At 30.6% G+C, this 15,535-nt stretch overlaps 1 protein-coding gene across 1 annotated transcript in view; it reads right to left on the reverse strand.

Moving 5' to 3' along the window:
- LOC106686974 (nose resistant to fluoxetine protein 6) overlaps nt 1–15,535 on the reverse strand; it is a gene marked incomplete at its 5' end in the record, with an annotated part of 93,474 nt that overhangs the window by 66,446 nt on the left and 11,493 nt on the right. The window contains 1 exon segment of the mRNA XM_014430596.3: nt 3,476–3,648. Within this exon segment, the coding sequence (XP_014286082.3) occupies nt 3,476–3,648 (173 nt within the window).

Consider the following 15,535-nt stretch of genomic DNA (forward strand, 5'->3'; position numbering starts at 1 on the left):
GATTCTATGTAAAACAATAATGTAAAAAAAAAAAATATTGATATAATATAATTTAATATTGAAGGACTATCTGAAGATATAAAGAAATCATTTATTTATGATGTTGATGAGTACTCTTTAATAAACAATAAAATCAAAAATTATTATAGTATATTTAAAGACAAAATTGATATAAGGAATCAATCGGGATTAATATATAAAATTGTCTAAATTGTCCAGTTTTATATATAGGTGAAACAAAGCAAATATTGGGTGATAAAATTTAAAAACACAATAATGATTTGAAAAACAAGGAGGAGGATCCGAATAAAATGGCAATCGTACAACATGCAACCAAAAACCAGCATATTTTTGATTTTGAATATACTATGTTTTTACATAAAGGAAACACTGAATTAAGGGACCTACACGCAGCATTGTGGCGTATAAGATGGGCGTGGAAGGTTCTAAGGCTAAGTAACGAGCGGATCTCTAAAATGTTAATAAACACTGAACCGACGGATAAACGTCCGAGGGGTCACCGAGACGAAGATGGGAGAATTGCGTCAGAACTGATTTCGTAGCATTGGGTTTGGAGAGGTATCACTGGAAGGATGTATGCAGAAAGCGATTGGTGGTATCGGCACCGAACTTTTGGGTTCGTTAGGCCTTCCTTACTATTATTTTTTTTGTAGTTTAAAGTGATAGTTCACAGGTTTATACTAACGAAAATAGCTAAAATCGTTAAATTAAATTATTCGTGACGCACTGGACACCTGCATCTCTAACTAGTACATTTAATATTTCCGTCCATTACTTCAACTATATATAAAATAATGATGGAAAATAAATTTAAGATCTTTAAGATTTTTTTATTTCCAAATATCTATATAAATAAAGTAATAGTCTCAAAACTTTTTCAGGTAGTAATTTTTTTTTTATTATGATGAGAGGTCGAGTTTGAAGGACCATAGGCTATGATGAATATCGTTCAACATTTTTTTAATAACAGTGATAAGTATAATTATACTGTATTTTTATGACCTATAAATTTTATAGTTCTCTGCGATGGAGATATTTCTCCAGCTAAACATAATTTAACTGTCACGCTAGGCTGTCATTTCAAGAATATCTGACTATTTTATCTAAATATTTTTGTAGTAATAGTTCCTTTTCATACACATTTATTTTGTCATGAACTATATTTGCACAAGCTTTGTGAAATAAAACAATCAGAAAATTTAGTTACAATTAATTAAAAAGAGACCTTTCATTATCACGAGAATCAAACTATAATCCGTGGTACGGTAGGATTTTCATTAAAACAGACTCTTCTCAAAGCTACATTAAGATCAGCTGCTCCGTAGACATGAGAATGATTGCTCAATTAAGACTTTCTAGTAATTATGCAATTAGTTTTAGAGTCGGCACACACAAATATACTTTGGACCCTCTGAAGCTTTGTCCAGTTTGTTATGAAACGGCGTTGAAAGATTGTTATCATTTCTTATCAAACTGTCCCGCGTATTAAGAGAGTTGAATCGATAACTAGTACCCTCATGACGACCTTAAACTGTTATTTATTTTTGTAACCCAAAATCTTATACTTATCTTTTCAATAGGGTGCGTATTTTTTAATTTATTTTATATTGTTAAATTGTAGTGACTTTGTTTTTATGCATGGGATGTAGTTAGCCCTGATTTATTGTTTGTTACTGGTTTATATAAATGATTTTCAAATAACTATTCGTTTAAAATAGCAGTGATATATGAAACTGTATATTGTACAGACTAAATCTGTCCGGAGGTTGTTCCATAAACAAATAATTATATTACATAATATAATAATATATGTATATATTTTATTTTATACCAGATCGGCCTGGTGAGCCTTACATGGTTGATATAACCGTTATATTATATATAGTTTCTTTAACAGTTGATTTTGGGGTGGTATAGTCTCCTACAAAAGCCACCCCTAACTATATACAATGTCATTATTAAAAGAAAAAAATAATACAATAAATAGATAAGAATAATGCTTCTTAATAAAAGAGGAAAGTAAGATTAATAAAAAAAAATGATATTGGTATACGCAAATAAAACAAACAATTGCCCTCTAATAGTAAAAAGAAACATGTTAATTTGAAAAAGGGACGAGAGAAGAAAAGAGAAAAAAAAATAATGAATAACAAAAATTAGTAATAATAATAAGTAAAATAGAGGTAGTGTGACTATGAACTAATTTTATATTTAATAAAATTTATAAAAGAATATCCTGTAACAGTCTGGGCTTCAGTCTTCGGATTGAGGTTGGGTTTCCCAGGTTGTAGGTCACTGCTCCTTTAACTGTCGGCAACTGGGAGTGGAACTTCAAAAACCATTTTTTAATATAATCCTCTATTGACTCCATCTGTAATTCGCGATGCAATTGGCTATTTCTTATGAACCAAGGAGCATTAACTGCGATTTTTAAGACTTTATTTTGAAGAGATTGTAGTTTTTTCCTTTTCGTAAAGGATGCCGCTCCCCAGACTTCACAGTCATACATCAGCAGTGGCCTCAGAATTGTTTTAAATATAAGAACAGTTGTTTCTGGTTTTAGTTTGGAATTTCTGTTTAAGGTAGGATATAGCATTGCTAACCTTGCATAGGTTTGAGTTAGTTTGATGTAATATATTAATTATATTTATTAAAATCATCAGAAATATTTAAAGCTCTTTAATCATAAACATGATGTAATTTTACCATTACTTCCCTTTACAATATTCCTTAGGATTCGGCGACAAAGGTAAGTCACAAGACATCCATTACCGAACTAAACAGTCTGAAACTAAACAAGGAGATAACCTCACATGGGTCAATTAAGCTCTTTCATCATTTGGCACTTCGCAATGTCTTAATCGAAGCTTAAGAACCTTTTCGTAAGCTTAAGCAATACTTATAAAGCTAAAAATAACTCTTTGCTTCATTAGAGCATCCTTTCTTATTCGATGACTTGGTTTAATTCAACAAGGATATTATCTACCTTCACACTGGTATTACCTACTATTTCTTTTTACCTTGAAATGGGAGAGGGAGGGTTGAAAAGTACATTATAAAGTAGATGTGCAATAATGTAGAGTTAAAAAAAAATTAATATTATCATTAATAATTGAATATCCTGTTTTATTGAGTATTATGTATATTTATTATTCTATGGTTTCAAGGTACATAAATTATTATTATAGTATTTTTTATAGTATTATATTTATATTTACGTCGTAGAGTAGATGACTAATATAGGTACATGAGCTTAACTGAAACGTTTGTTCTCATTAAAAAAAAAGTATGTTCACTTGTTCCTGATCTATTTTCTACTAACAGTATTTGGAAATCACTGTGTTTTTGGATTAGACTGGGATGAATGTGTTTAACTGAAAATTTCGCTGAAGTAAGGTAATGAAAATATTATTTCCCAAAGATATGTCGTATAAAGGTGGTCTATGGTACTTACGCCAGAACGTGAAGCTTTGGGTCAGACAGAATGGAATATGAACCTGGTACAGGTCTCACTCTCTGGATGGCCACAGTATTGGGAAGGTTACTAGTCGTGGCTTCAATCAGCGTCTTCAGGTCGGTGGTTGAGCAGGCGTCTGGCAGGCATACTCCAAGGGAGATTTCTCGCGCCTAAAATAATAAAAATTATTCAGTTATACCTAAGTGAAACCTTTATTATTAGTATGAGTAATGAGTTATATTAAAATAGCATAATACAGTCTTATAGAAAATGGTTTTTTTTTTGTCCCAAATCGCGAATTAATAATATATATATATATTGATATAAAGAAACGTAGGTTTTTTTTTTAAATAATTTATTTATTGATACTTACAACTGTATAAATATATACACATCAAGTAAATTTGCTGGAAGTGATATTATGACAAGATAAAAACATGTGGAGAATCTACCCATTGATAGAACTCCAAAAACATTTCTAACGGAGAAGATCTCGAGGCCATCTTCTTTTCAGACGCCTAGGAGGATTATTAGGTATTGAAGGAGAAGCCAGGTTAGAAACGAGTTGGTTTGGGTGGTTGGGAAGTTTATTATGGAAGGATTGGTATCTGGTTCTGGCCAAATCGGCAACATATGGGACATTGAGGTCCTGATGGATGATTTGATTTGTGACAAAGTAAGGAGCATTAAGAATTTACGAAGGATTTTGGACTGTAAGGATTGGATTCGACAGGAATTAGATGGTTTAGTGGAGCCCCATAGCTCAACTCTGTATGTCCAAATAGGCCTTATAATAGTGATGTAGATCAGTATTTTTTAATGGATTGGAAGTTTGGACCGTTTGTCTAGTAAATGTTGTAATAGTCGGAATCGACGAGCAGTTTCCTGTCTTTTCAGTCTTCTGTGAGGATTCCATGTCAGTCGTTTGTCCAGATTTAGTCCTAAGTAACGGATCTGTTCAACAGGAATAAGTGGGGTATTATTAAAAGATACTGTAGGGTAAGACGAGGGTTTACGACGAAGGGTAAATGTGATTTGGTGGGATTTATTGGAATTTATTTTAATCCTCCAGTTTTGGCACCATTCTTCAAGGGTGGTGATGTGGGATTGGAGAAATGTAGGTTGAAATTTATCTTTAATGTAAGGTCTTAAATACTATTATGTTTTATATTTCCATTTCCATTACTCGGTGCATAACGGTATACAATCCGAATTTAGTGTTCCAAATTTCAACAGGCTTCCAAAATTTAATTTTACATTAACTGCAAGAACATTATGATTAATTCTGTCATTATATATAAAACTAGTTTTGGAACCACTAAAAAATTACCCACAGAAGAGTACGTGATATCTAGGCGGTGTTAGACAAATGTAGAAAGACAGATTTGTTCCCGTGAGTTCCAGGTTAACTGGCCCCTGGTTAGCAGGCGTGCCCATAGACGGCTGCTTTTTGCTCATTAACAAAATTATTAATGAATAATAATTTTGATTTATGTTTCTTCTCTAGAAATCACTGTCTTAATACTTAAAATTATAATTCATCGCGGAAGCTTATTTCATTTTATTTAATTTTTTAATTGTGCAGTGACGGTTTTCTATTCTTTTAATTTGAATAAAATTTATATTTAAATGTAATTAAATGAAAGAGAAAAATATAAATTAATAGCTCGTGTAAAGTGATTGCTTAAATTAGAGAACTGGACATAGCAAGTATGTGATGAAGACTCTTGACTGTCCAGCGACAGTTTTACTCTCAACCCCAATACCTGTATCTTGGGCTCAAACACTTTTATCTTCTAGGTGCGAGGGCTCACATCCAGTTTTAGGAGGTATTATCAAGTGTGTAAAAGCCCGTGGCAAGGCATATTTGATATGATACGTTTCAAACCCAACAGAGTCACTTCAATTCCAATTCAAAGCACAATCGTCCCAACAACAAGAGAGTAATTAACGCCTTTCCATTTGTCTTAAGTACGATCAGTGATCAGTCAAAAGGAACAAGTGTTTACACAGTATAAATACGGTTCTATTACAGAAGACCTCAGTGAGTAAATACAAGTAGTTAACAGGCATAAGACATTTGAATTAATTGCATAGTTCAAAGCCATCTCTGTTGTCAAAGATTCTGACCCAGCAGCAGCCCGAAGTTACGTCTTCTATTATTAATTCCTATTAAGGATTGGAAAAATATTTTTTTTTTTTATTTTAGGTATTTTTTTAAAATTTCAAATAATAGCAAAACAATATATTGTATTACAATATAATATCTATATTTATATTGTTTTATTCTAGTAGCTACTACGTATTTTCATAAGTCATTTGTATATTTTATTTATGCAAATATGGTTTAATATATTTAATTTTTAATTATCATGTACATACTTAAAATTAACCCTTCCTGTATATGTGTATGAATATTTAGGGCATATATACGTATGAGTAAGACGTTGCTAAGAACAGTAATTGTCATATATGATTTTGTTTAAACAGAATTTAAATGTTGTTTAAATAAAACTAAAACTGAACATAGGAATTGTAATAAAACAGGTGCTTTTCTTATTTGATTAAAATCTAAAGAAAACATATAATTTATTAAAAAAAATTGAAGCATGCATTCATTAGCATATAAAAGTGTTACATACATTCGTACAAAAAATCGTAGAAGGAAATGTAACGTCGAACATGAAATAATATAAAATAAGCCGTGAATGAACTTCTTACCCACTAGAAGTTCATGCTCGGATCGGCTCAGAAATACTGGAATCAATTAAACCCGAGCTTAAAATTTTGAGTTCAAATGAGCTTCTGTCGATAAAAGTTAGACGTCTTAAAAGTTATTCCTCACTCTTAAACTATTTCTCTTTGAATCATAACAGAAAAATCAAAAAGTGATACTTTTATTTTTTTTTTCATATATAAAAAAAATGTATATAATACAAAACAAATATATAAGAAAAAGAAAAACAGCAAGATAAAAAATTAATAAAAAAGGGAAGAAATATTATCGATAATAAAAAAGTCAATTGTAAAAAATATAATATTTGATTATTTTTATATATAACAATTAAACCTCAAATATAATTGCACTTAATAAATATATATTTATTTTTTTAGAATTAGCCCCCGAAGATTGACGTCAGAAGAAATATTTTATTGATGTAAAGTTGATAAAAATAAATGATTAAAGCAAGAGGGCGGATAAATCAGGGCAGGAAAAAAAAGAATACAAAATATAATAGGAAAATTACTTTATAAATAATAATAAGAGATAAATTAAATTTATTGAGGCTGATTTACCAATGTTTTTATACAGTTAAATGTACTACTACTTTATGAATAATTCCCATTGTTTTCAAGGCAGCTAATTTAAAATACAAGCATATTAAAATTTACAAACTGCTAACAAAGACCTATATTTTGGGGGAATTTAATTTCTATGAGCTATAACTTCTAACGAATACAATATTAATTCTAATATTATATCTATAAAAATTTCATTATTATCATTAACAAAGGATTATTAAATTCATTATTTAAATTATGGTTTTTATTTATGAAACATAAATTTAAGATACTTTAGCTCAAAAATAAATTACTTTCTTTTAAATTAAATTTTTATTCCTGAAATTATTAATTCCGAGCAATTTTAATACAAATTTAAATATTCTATTTATTTTTTTGTTTAATGAAATATGATTTCAGAAAACAGAGGACGTCTATCGATTTGCTATTTAGCCGTGTCCTTAGTTTATTCACAAAATTCCCCGAAATAGAAAATACCCTCTCACTTGCAACCGAAGTGTTATTCATACATTGAAAACCGATATTTTCTACTAAAAAACCGGTTTTAGAATTTCATAATTTTCTCCAAAAAAACGGTTTTTAAAACCCGGTTTTAAAAACCGACAAACCCTATTTGTGGTATATAATCAGGGTTATATTATGTGATATTACTTCGTGATGGGGCATACCAATAGTAATTGTTAATGGACTTAAAGGCCTAAATCTACACGTATTTCTAATATTGACAAGTGGTTATAATTCTGCTTGTTCTCAACGCACCACTTGTGGGGGCGCAGGCAGTAACAGTGGGTTAGTTTGATGTTTTAGTGAGTCCAGGAATTTAATATGTCTGGAATATATTAAGTAAAGTCAGTCATTAATTGTTGTCAAGTCGGTTAAGGTTTTAGGAATCACAGATTTTATTTTCATAAATATTTATCAATTAATTATACATTTATACTAAAAGGAAGAACCAGGTGATTGCAGTCAAGTGCTGGCAACTTACAGCGAAAACGTAGTTTGATCAAACATTAGGAACTTTGACCGATTATGGTTTTCTAAGTCCTTTATGGTTTCTATAACGGTGCTAATCCATTTATGATGATCATATGAATTATAATTTAGCATTTTGAGGTAATTTCGAATACTGAAAAAGTTCTTAAAAAGTACAGATCTAAAAATATATATATTAAAACAGTATTAAATACGAAATTAAAAACTGATACACAAAATAAGTATATGTCAACTTCTTTGGGCTTGACTTTATATATATACTATTTAGTTTATCTTCATACAAGTATAAGAATACATATATATTCTTTAATTGTGAGTAACTGAATAATTTCAGTCATAAATAATAAGAAATAATGTATATAATTTTTCAAATTAATGTTATCGTAGATAGGACAGTTTTAATCATAGATTTAAATAGAAAGCAATTTTTGTAGACAAATATCTAAGGAATGTTTGGCTAATTAGTTAAAATTTGTGGATAATGGAAATTATCTATATTAAATCTGGTATTAATAAGGAGTTTAGTATGTATCAACTAGTTAATAGCGAGTTGACTTCGCTATCACAGGGCTCGATTTGACGTGGTTGTATATTTGTACCTATTACATGGAGCATCTGCAGTTAACAATAACCTGATTACATATACACTAATATCATTTCATTCACTTCATCTAATTACTGAAAGTATCTGAGTTTTAATCCCATTTATCGAAGTTCTTTTGGATACATAAAATATATTATAACTCTCTGTATAAAATTATATAATAATAAGGCAATCCTTCCCGGCCGGACCCACCTCACTAAGACCCCCATGGGAGCGACGGTCCTCTATCACTTTTGAAATATTTGCTTAAAACGGGAAGAGGAGACTTCAAGATAGTTAAATCGAGATATATTTAAAAGGAGCCTGAAATTACAAATCGGCGTGAAAAATTTTTATATTTCATAATATACTATGGAAACTAGCAGGTTTTCTTAAATGTAAGAGTGTAATGCTGATCGAATTAATTTTGTAATGCACCGACAATGTCTAATTACTGATTTTTTTTTGGTTTTTACAAAGGTTGATTATCTTTAAAATTAGTGACTATAATATTCCAGGAAGTATAGAGTTTTCGAGTTATTATAGTAGGTACGAGGATTGTTATAGAGGAGTTACCAATAGTAAATATTAGTACGTCCTGTTTCGTAAAAGGACAATGGCAGCAATGTCTGACATGGATTTATATCATGTAACATGTCATAACTAGTTCAAAAGTTGCAAAACTTTAGCACGGCTGAAGCTTCTTGACTCTGTGTGACAACCGTGACGGTGTTCATGAATGTTATAATTATTAATTTAATACATTCTTATGAGAATGTAATAAAAATAATAGATTAATAGATAATTTTAATTTCAAATATAACAATTTTTAGGTCCAACAATACATTGGCCAAAAGCAACACGGTTTTTAAATAGTATACAAAAAAAAAAAGAATATTCTCTCCTCAGGAAATCCTTCATCCAGCTTCTTTTCAGCTAGGACTTGTTCCTATTTAATTTAGATAGGTTAATTATTAATCTACATACGACATTATTGGTTCCAATAATAACTGTACTATTAATTTTAGGATTTTAGGATTTTTAATTTTTCACATCTCTTTTTCTATAACTTCTATACGCATGTTTATACTTCCTAGGAACTTTTAATAATATTTTAAACAATTTTATTTTACATATTTTTTAATTATTTGAATTTTACAAATTTTCTAATAAATAAATTTTTACCATATTTACGGTTTTATTTAATATATTTTTCATAAGTATGCACCTATTGTGCCTGGAATGTTGTTTTAGGTCGATACCAGTCAGTTTTGGTTAACAATCGTGGGTGAGTTCTTTTTGAAAACTTAAAGATGAGTATCACTAGAAATTTATTGATGAGAAAGGATAAGGATGGCAGATCAAAATGACCGTTCATCATAATGAAATATAATTTTTTTCTATTTTAAAACCTTCTTTTAACATATTAAATTAATGTATACGAGATTTTTTCGTTTGTGTTTTTACTATCAGGACTTTTCATGCTGAATTTACCTGTGTTTTATTTTTTTTTTTAATTAAATGTTTCTGTGTTATTATTACATATTTAAGTGAAAAGACACACATATTTGGAATGTTTTGAGAATTGTTGATCCATAGTTACGTATATTTTTTTAATATGAACTAATTTTATATGTATTGGGTTAATTTAATTACTTAATTTAAAATAATTTCGCAGCGTTTTTTATTAGTAATTTCAATATAAACTTCAGGTTCTTTTAATTATTTTAAATCAATTATATATGATCCGTTTTGATCTATTACATGTTGCCATCTTTCAGCTAATTTTGTAATTCCGTCTACCCAGAACAGAGCAGTAAAGTATTTCATTAAATGCGAATTAAAGTGTTGAAGTTAAGAGAGTTTTGCAGGGTTCGAAGTAAGTGAAAATCTGTTAGGGTAAGGTCTGGTGAATAGGGTGGGTGAGGGATCACATCTCACAGCCAAACTTCAATAATTTCTGCCGGGTCTGCAAAGACACGTGAGGACGGGCGTTATGGGTAGTCTGTGACCAATGCTTGAATTTGGTCATCAACAGTTGAAGGACAACCCGAGCGCTTTGCGTCTTCAGAATCAATATGTCTGGTTCTAAACCGAGCAAACTACTAATGGACGTTGCTTTATCCTAATGCATCATCGCCAAACACACCAAAAACAAAAACCACAGAATCTCGGTTGAAACAGATGCATAAAAGCACCTTTACTAATCATTTTATAGAATATGCAAACATTATTGACCAAGCAAACATGATTTTATAAAAAAAAAAAAAAGAGGATCAAATTGAAATATTGAAAAACGCTACGAACTTATTTTACAACCCAATAATTTGTGAAGCATTGATGACTGCAGTTCCAGATTCCCTTATCATAAACCGTCTAGTGATCAGACTCTATGCATTTAATGAAATGTTAAATAAAAATTTTTATTTATTGTTATGATTAGCCAACTGTGGTACAATTTAAATAAAATCAGTGCATTTTATCCTACTTATCCTACGACCTTATCTCATCTCGGTAATGTTCTCCACAAGCTCCCAGCTTCGTGACATACATTGAGATTACGGTCACGAAGAAGATGCTCCTATCGATCGGAACAGCATGTGCATTCTGATCCTTCCTCATCTTGCGTAAGATCTACGGCGATTAACCTCCGAAGCTCTTACAAAGGCTTGGTGGGGTTACTTTCTGACTAAGGGTTGCTGGCACACTTTCCGGCGATAAACAGACTTGCACAACCGATAGCGGCTGTCTCTATAATCCAGTTGCGTAACTGCGATCAGAGGTCACACGCGGAGAATGGTTTGTTGATTCGGAAGGGGATTGTTTGATCAAGGTTTTCTAGTTTCATTTTTTTTTCTTTACAATAATTGTGGTAAAATAAGAAATCATCATTGACCTAAGAAAAAAACAGTTTATTTTTATTAATTGAACCACATTAAGAATAACAATCCATCTAGAGACGGTAGTATTATAAGTAGCAGTAGCACAAAAGCTAGCTCAAAACATCTACAAATAATTTAAAAAAACATTTTCAACAATACACCTAAAAGTATTTCTGGGCCCTGTTTCATAATGAAAGTTAATAGTATTGGTTCATAATTACAAGTGTAGAAACAACGTGGTAATAACACTAATACTTATTTTTTTCAATACAGGGATGGCTACTATTAATATTATAGGGGTTAAAAAGTACTAAAGTTCGAGTTACTATTGTATAAGTCAGTGTAATTGTATTGAATTAAATCTACAAGAATAATATTATTAATTTGTACTTTATAATGAAACTATTATGCCCCAGGTTGTCCTAAAACTATATTTACGTATAAGATTATTTTTTTTCGCCGATAATTTCTAAACAGAGCTAATAGGATGCTATTTACGATTCTAGTCCAACAAATTAAAGAACAATAAATTCTGCTTCGAATAATTAACATAACTTAATATTTGGTCAAATGGTATGATCGTAAACAACCTGCACCGGATCGTTCCTTGGACCATGCAATCATATAAAAATTATATAATAATATGCAACTGGAGCAGATGGTTTATGACTAGAGACAATAAGTTATTTCTCGACAGGAATACTAATCCTCATGGCGTTCTATTGATATTAGTTCAATATTGCAAAAAAAATTCCACGTTTTGACAATTTATTTTTTTAGTTTTAACTACAAAATCTTTGAATAAATTTACAAAGTTGTTTTTAATTCATGAAATAAGCTAATAAATAATAATGTAACAGAACTAAAAATTAATATTCATGGTACGATCTCAATAATTCCTATCTCGAGCAATAGTTCTGATTTCGAATCAAATTCCACCCCGTATCCATCCCTTACAATCCAAAATCCCCCGTAAAATCCTTAGTGTTCTTTATTACGCCACAAATAAACTCATTCATAAAGACTTCAACATCGTTGCAGATTTGGTACGAAATAGATATACTTCCTTTCATTCCAAAGTCCTTATCCACCTAAGCCCATTACCTTTTAATCTCTTATCATTAATAATCCTCGGATTATCATTAAGATACCCATGGGATCTTCTAATTTAAAGCAAGGATTGAAGTAGCACCATTGGTACTTGGTTGGAAGTCCGTTCCAAGATTATCATGTTTTCTGAAAACTTTATCACATTTACTTATTGTATTTGTTTTTAATACAGTTATAAATTTCAATAAATATATAACAAATAATAATAATTTGGCTGGCTAATTGTGGCTATATATAGGAGGTGGTGACAAACGGAATTCCCTTCATAGGAACAGTGATGTTAGAAAATAATTTGTTGAGACCGAATATCCATGTAATTGCACATTTTATTTCGTTTTTTAACATGTTGTAAACTTATTACCTATCAGATTCAATACCTAGGTTAGACAAGCTTTGCCTGAATTAATATTTTAAATTATATGATAAACTTTATTTTTGCAGGATTTGGGTGTTGTATTCACAATTTTGTACATTAAGGATTTTTACTTGACTATTGTACACATTTTGAGTTCTTTTATTCACGAAAAACCGGTCTATTTTTATTACCATATCACTTGATGGAATTATCTTGTTATGATACTCATTAAATGTAGAATTTACATTTATTTAATTTGTTTTAGCAGTAACCTTTAGCTAGAACTCACCGAGTATTTATAGGCAAAAAATATTAAAGTTTCGTAATCCGTTAATTTATCAAACTAATTAGCTAAATGAGGAACCGTTTCAGGACTATAAGAAATGCGTTTCAGTTTTGGGTGTTTTTTTTTACATTAACCGAATTTAGAAGTTATAGTATTTATTCGACGTAAAATTAAACCTTATTCGAAATCCCCACCTTTATAAAAAATAAATGTATTTACAAAGGAAAATTAACTTCGATCTAAATATATATATATATATATAACTGGACTAAAGCATAATATATAACTAAAAAAAATAATAGTACGTTTTAGATAAGAAATAAAGTATATGTCATACTTTATCACTTTTTAGAAAATTTCCAAATGAAACTTTAGTAGTTTAGATAGATCTTGTTTATGGTGAATGAACTTTCTTTTGGTGATGAAGTCGGAATTCAAGAACTTCTCCAGCGCATTTAACTCTGGAATTTCCAATAGAAAGAGGTATTTTCAATCAGGGATTCTCATATAAGATCAACTTTGAAAGCGAGATATATACTAGGGAATATACTAGGGATTGCAATAAAAATATTAAAAAGATCCCTATTTAAAAAAATAAAAAGAAGAAGGAAACAGTTACAATAATCTGCAGTCTTCCATTCTCTTAAAGTAGTCCTTTCTATCAGAAAACAGAGGACGAGCAAATACCATTTTCTTTAATGGGATTGAAAAGGATCTTATTTGCCGACTGATAATTATGATACCGTATCATAATTACCATATTTAAATAACAAATGTAATAAATCTCATTTTTCTAATGTGAATATCGTTATTTAGAAAGAATACTGGCAAAACACTGAACTTAAAACCCATAATGTTGTAGTCCTACGGGTAAATTCATTTTTATTTATTAAATCTAATTTTTCAACCCAGTGGATTCAGGCGCCCTTCTGGGACAACCAGAATCTAAAAAATGGGTACCCTTAATTAAGGAAAAAAATCTGACGTTTGAACGTGATCTTGAACAAATAAGCCCCATATACAACCTCTGTTCAAGAAACTGTACTTCCTATTGAAGTAATTCCTATTCCTGTCCCTTCATGGGTTTTAGAGATACAGACAGGTATAAATAAAGTACTAGACCATCTTATTTAATAAATGATAATTATGTACAGTATTTATGGCTGGAAGAACCTGCTGGAGCACTTTTGTTAAGCAGATTACTTATAAAAATTAAAAGCATCATTTTATACTGTATGCTAAAAGAGTTGCATCATTAGTATTTGGGTAATCGTCAACTTCTTTTATATAAACTTATTTTAAATAGTTTTGTGTATTTCATTTTTTCTCCACGCCCGCTTATCTTGGGCTACTGCTTTCACGTTTGTTGTTGTTGATTGTTGCTTAAAGGCGTAAAACTCTCTGTTCATCAACGCCTATGGGATGATAAATTTTTTTTAAATAAATAAAAAAAAAGCAAAGAGGAGTTATAATTAATAAAGAAGGCGATGTGCTTTTAAAAATTCAAATACTAATGTAATTTTAGCTTCCTCATCTGTGAGAGCTTCTGATAAATTTGGGGTCAGTCCTATCCTGTTTATTATTGGCTAATAGTGAGTACATTCTTCAAAAATATGTCTAATCGTAAGAATGGACTGAACATATTTGCACGTTGGAGTTGGCAGTTTTCTGATCAGGTGAGAGTGCGTGAGGAGAGTATGACCTATTCTTAAGCGGGTTAGAGCAACTTCCTCCCTACGGCTGTTGCGGTAGGATGTTGATCATGGTTTTACTGATCGTTTTATTTCTTTTAATTTACTAGGAGAGCTTTCATCCCACGTTTCTTCTATGCAACACTTTCGCATCTTTGTTGATTCATTCTATCCATCGGTCTTTGGCCCCCACTTGGTCTCTTGCCAACTATACTGCTATTCATTGTAGTGCGTATGGATAATAATTATTAAGGTTAAATTACGTTAAGCCACTATGTTCACTGTGTTTCACTGTTATTCTGGGAAAGAAGGGAACATTTATGAAATGGCGCCTGAATCGACACAAGGCTAACCGTTTAGATGTTAGCAATTCATTTAAAGATAGGAAAAAAGGAGATGGAAATAAAAGTTTGCCACGTTAAAGCAGTCGACGTTTAAAAACCTTTGCCGCAAAAGCTCGAATCGTAATTCAAGGCTAGGATCAGCTGACAGGTTTCGTGCGACAAAATTAATTCTGAGCGATGATTATCAGCTTTATGAGAGCTTATTAAAAGCATGTTAACGAGTTGGCGGCCATTGTGTCCTCTATCCTTCTTACCATCTCTCGCCCGTTCCACCCTTTCTTTTAATTAGCAATCTACACGATATCTTCTCCGCCTTCTGGAAACTTCCTTCTTATTTCGTCCCTTTTTTTAATGAACTGGGTCTTTATTTCTTTTTGTTTTTTTAATTATTAAGAATTAACTTCGGTCGTCAGGACTAGTTACAAATGAAACCATTGTAATAGTATCCTGAAAAGACTAATGGAAATCTAAATATTTAATTTAGTTTAAATTAAAATAATACCAGAATTA

This window comes from Halyomorpha halys, unplaced genomic scaffold (genome assembly GCF_000696795.3).
Source record: "Halyomorpha halys isolate HHAL.00 unplaced genomic scaffold, Hhal_1.1 Scaffold900.1, whole genome shotgun sequence".
Classification (NCBI taxonomy): domain Eukaryota; kingdom Metazoa; phylum Arthropoda; class Insecta; order Hemiptera; family Pentatomidae; genus Halyomorpha; species Halyomorpha halys.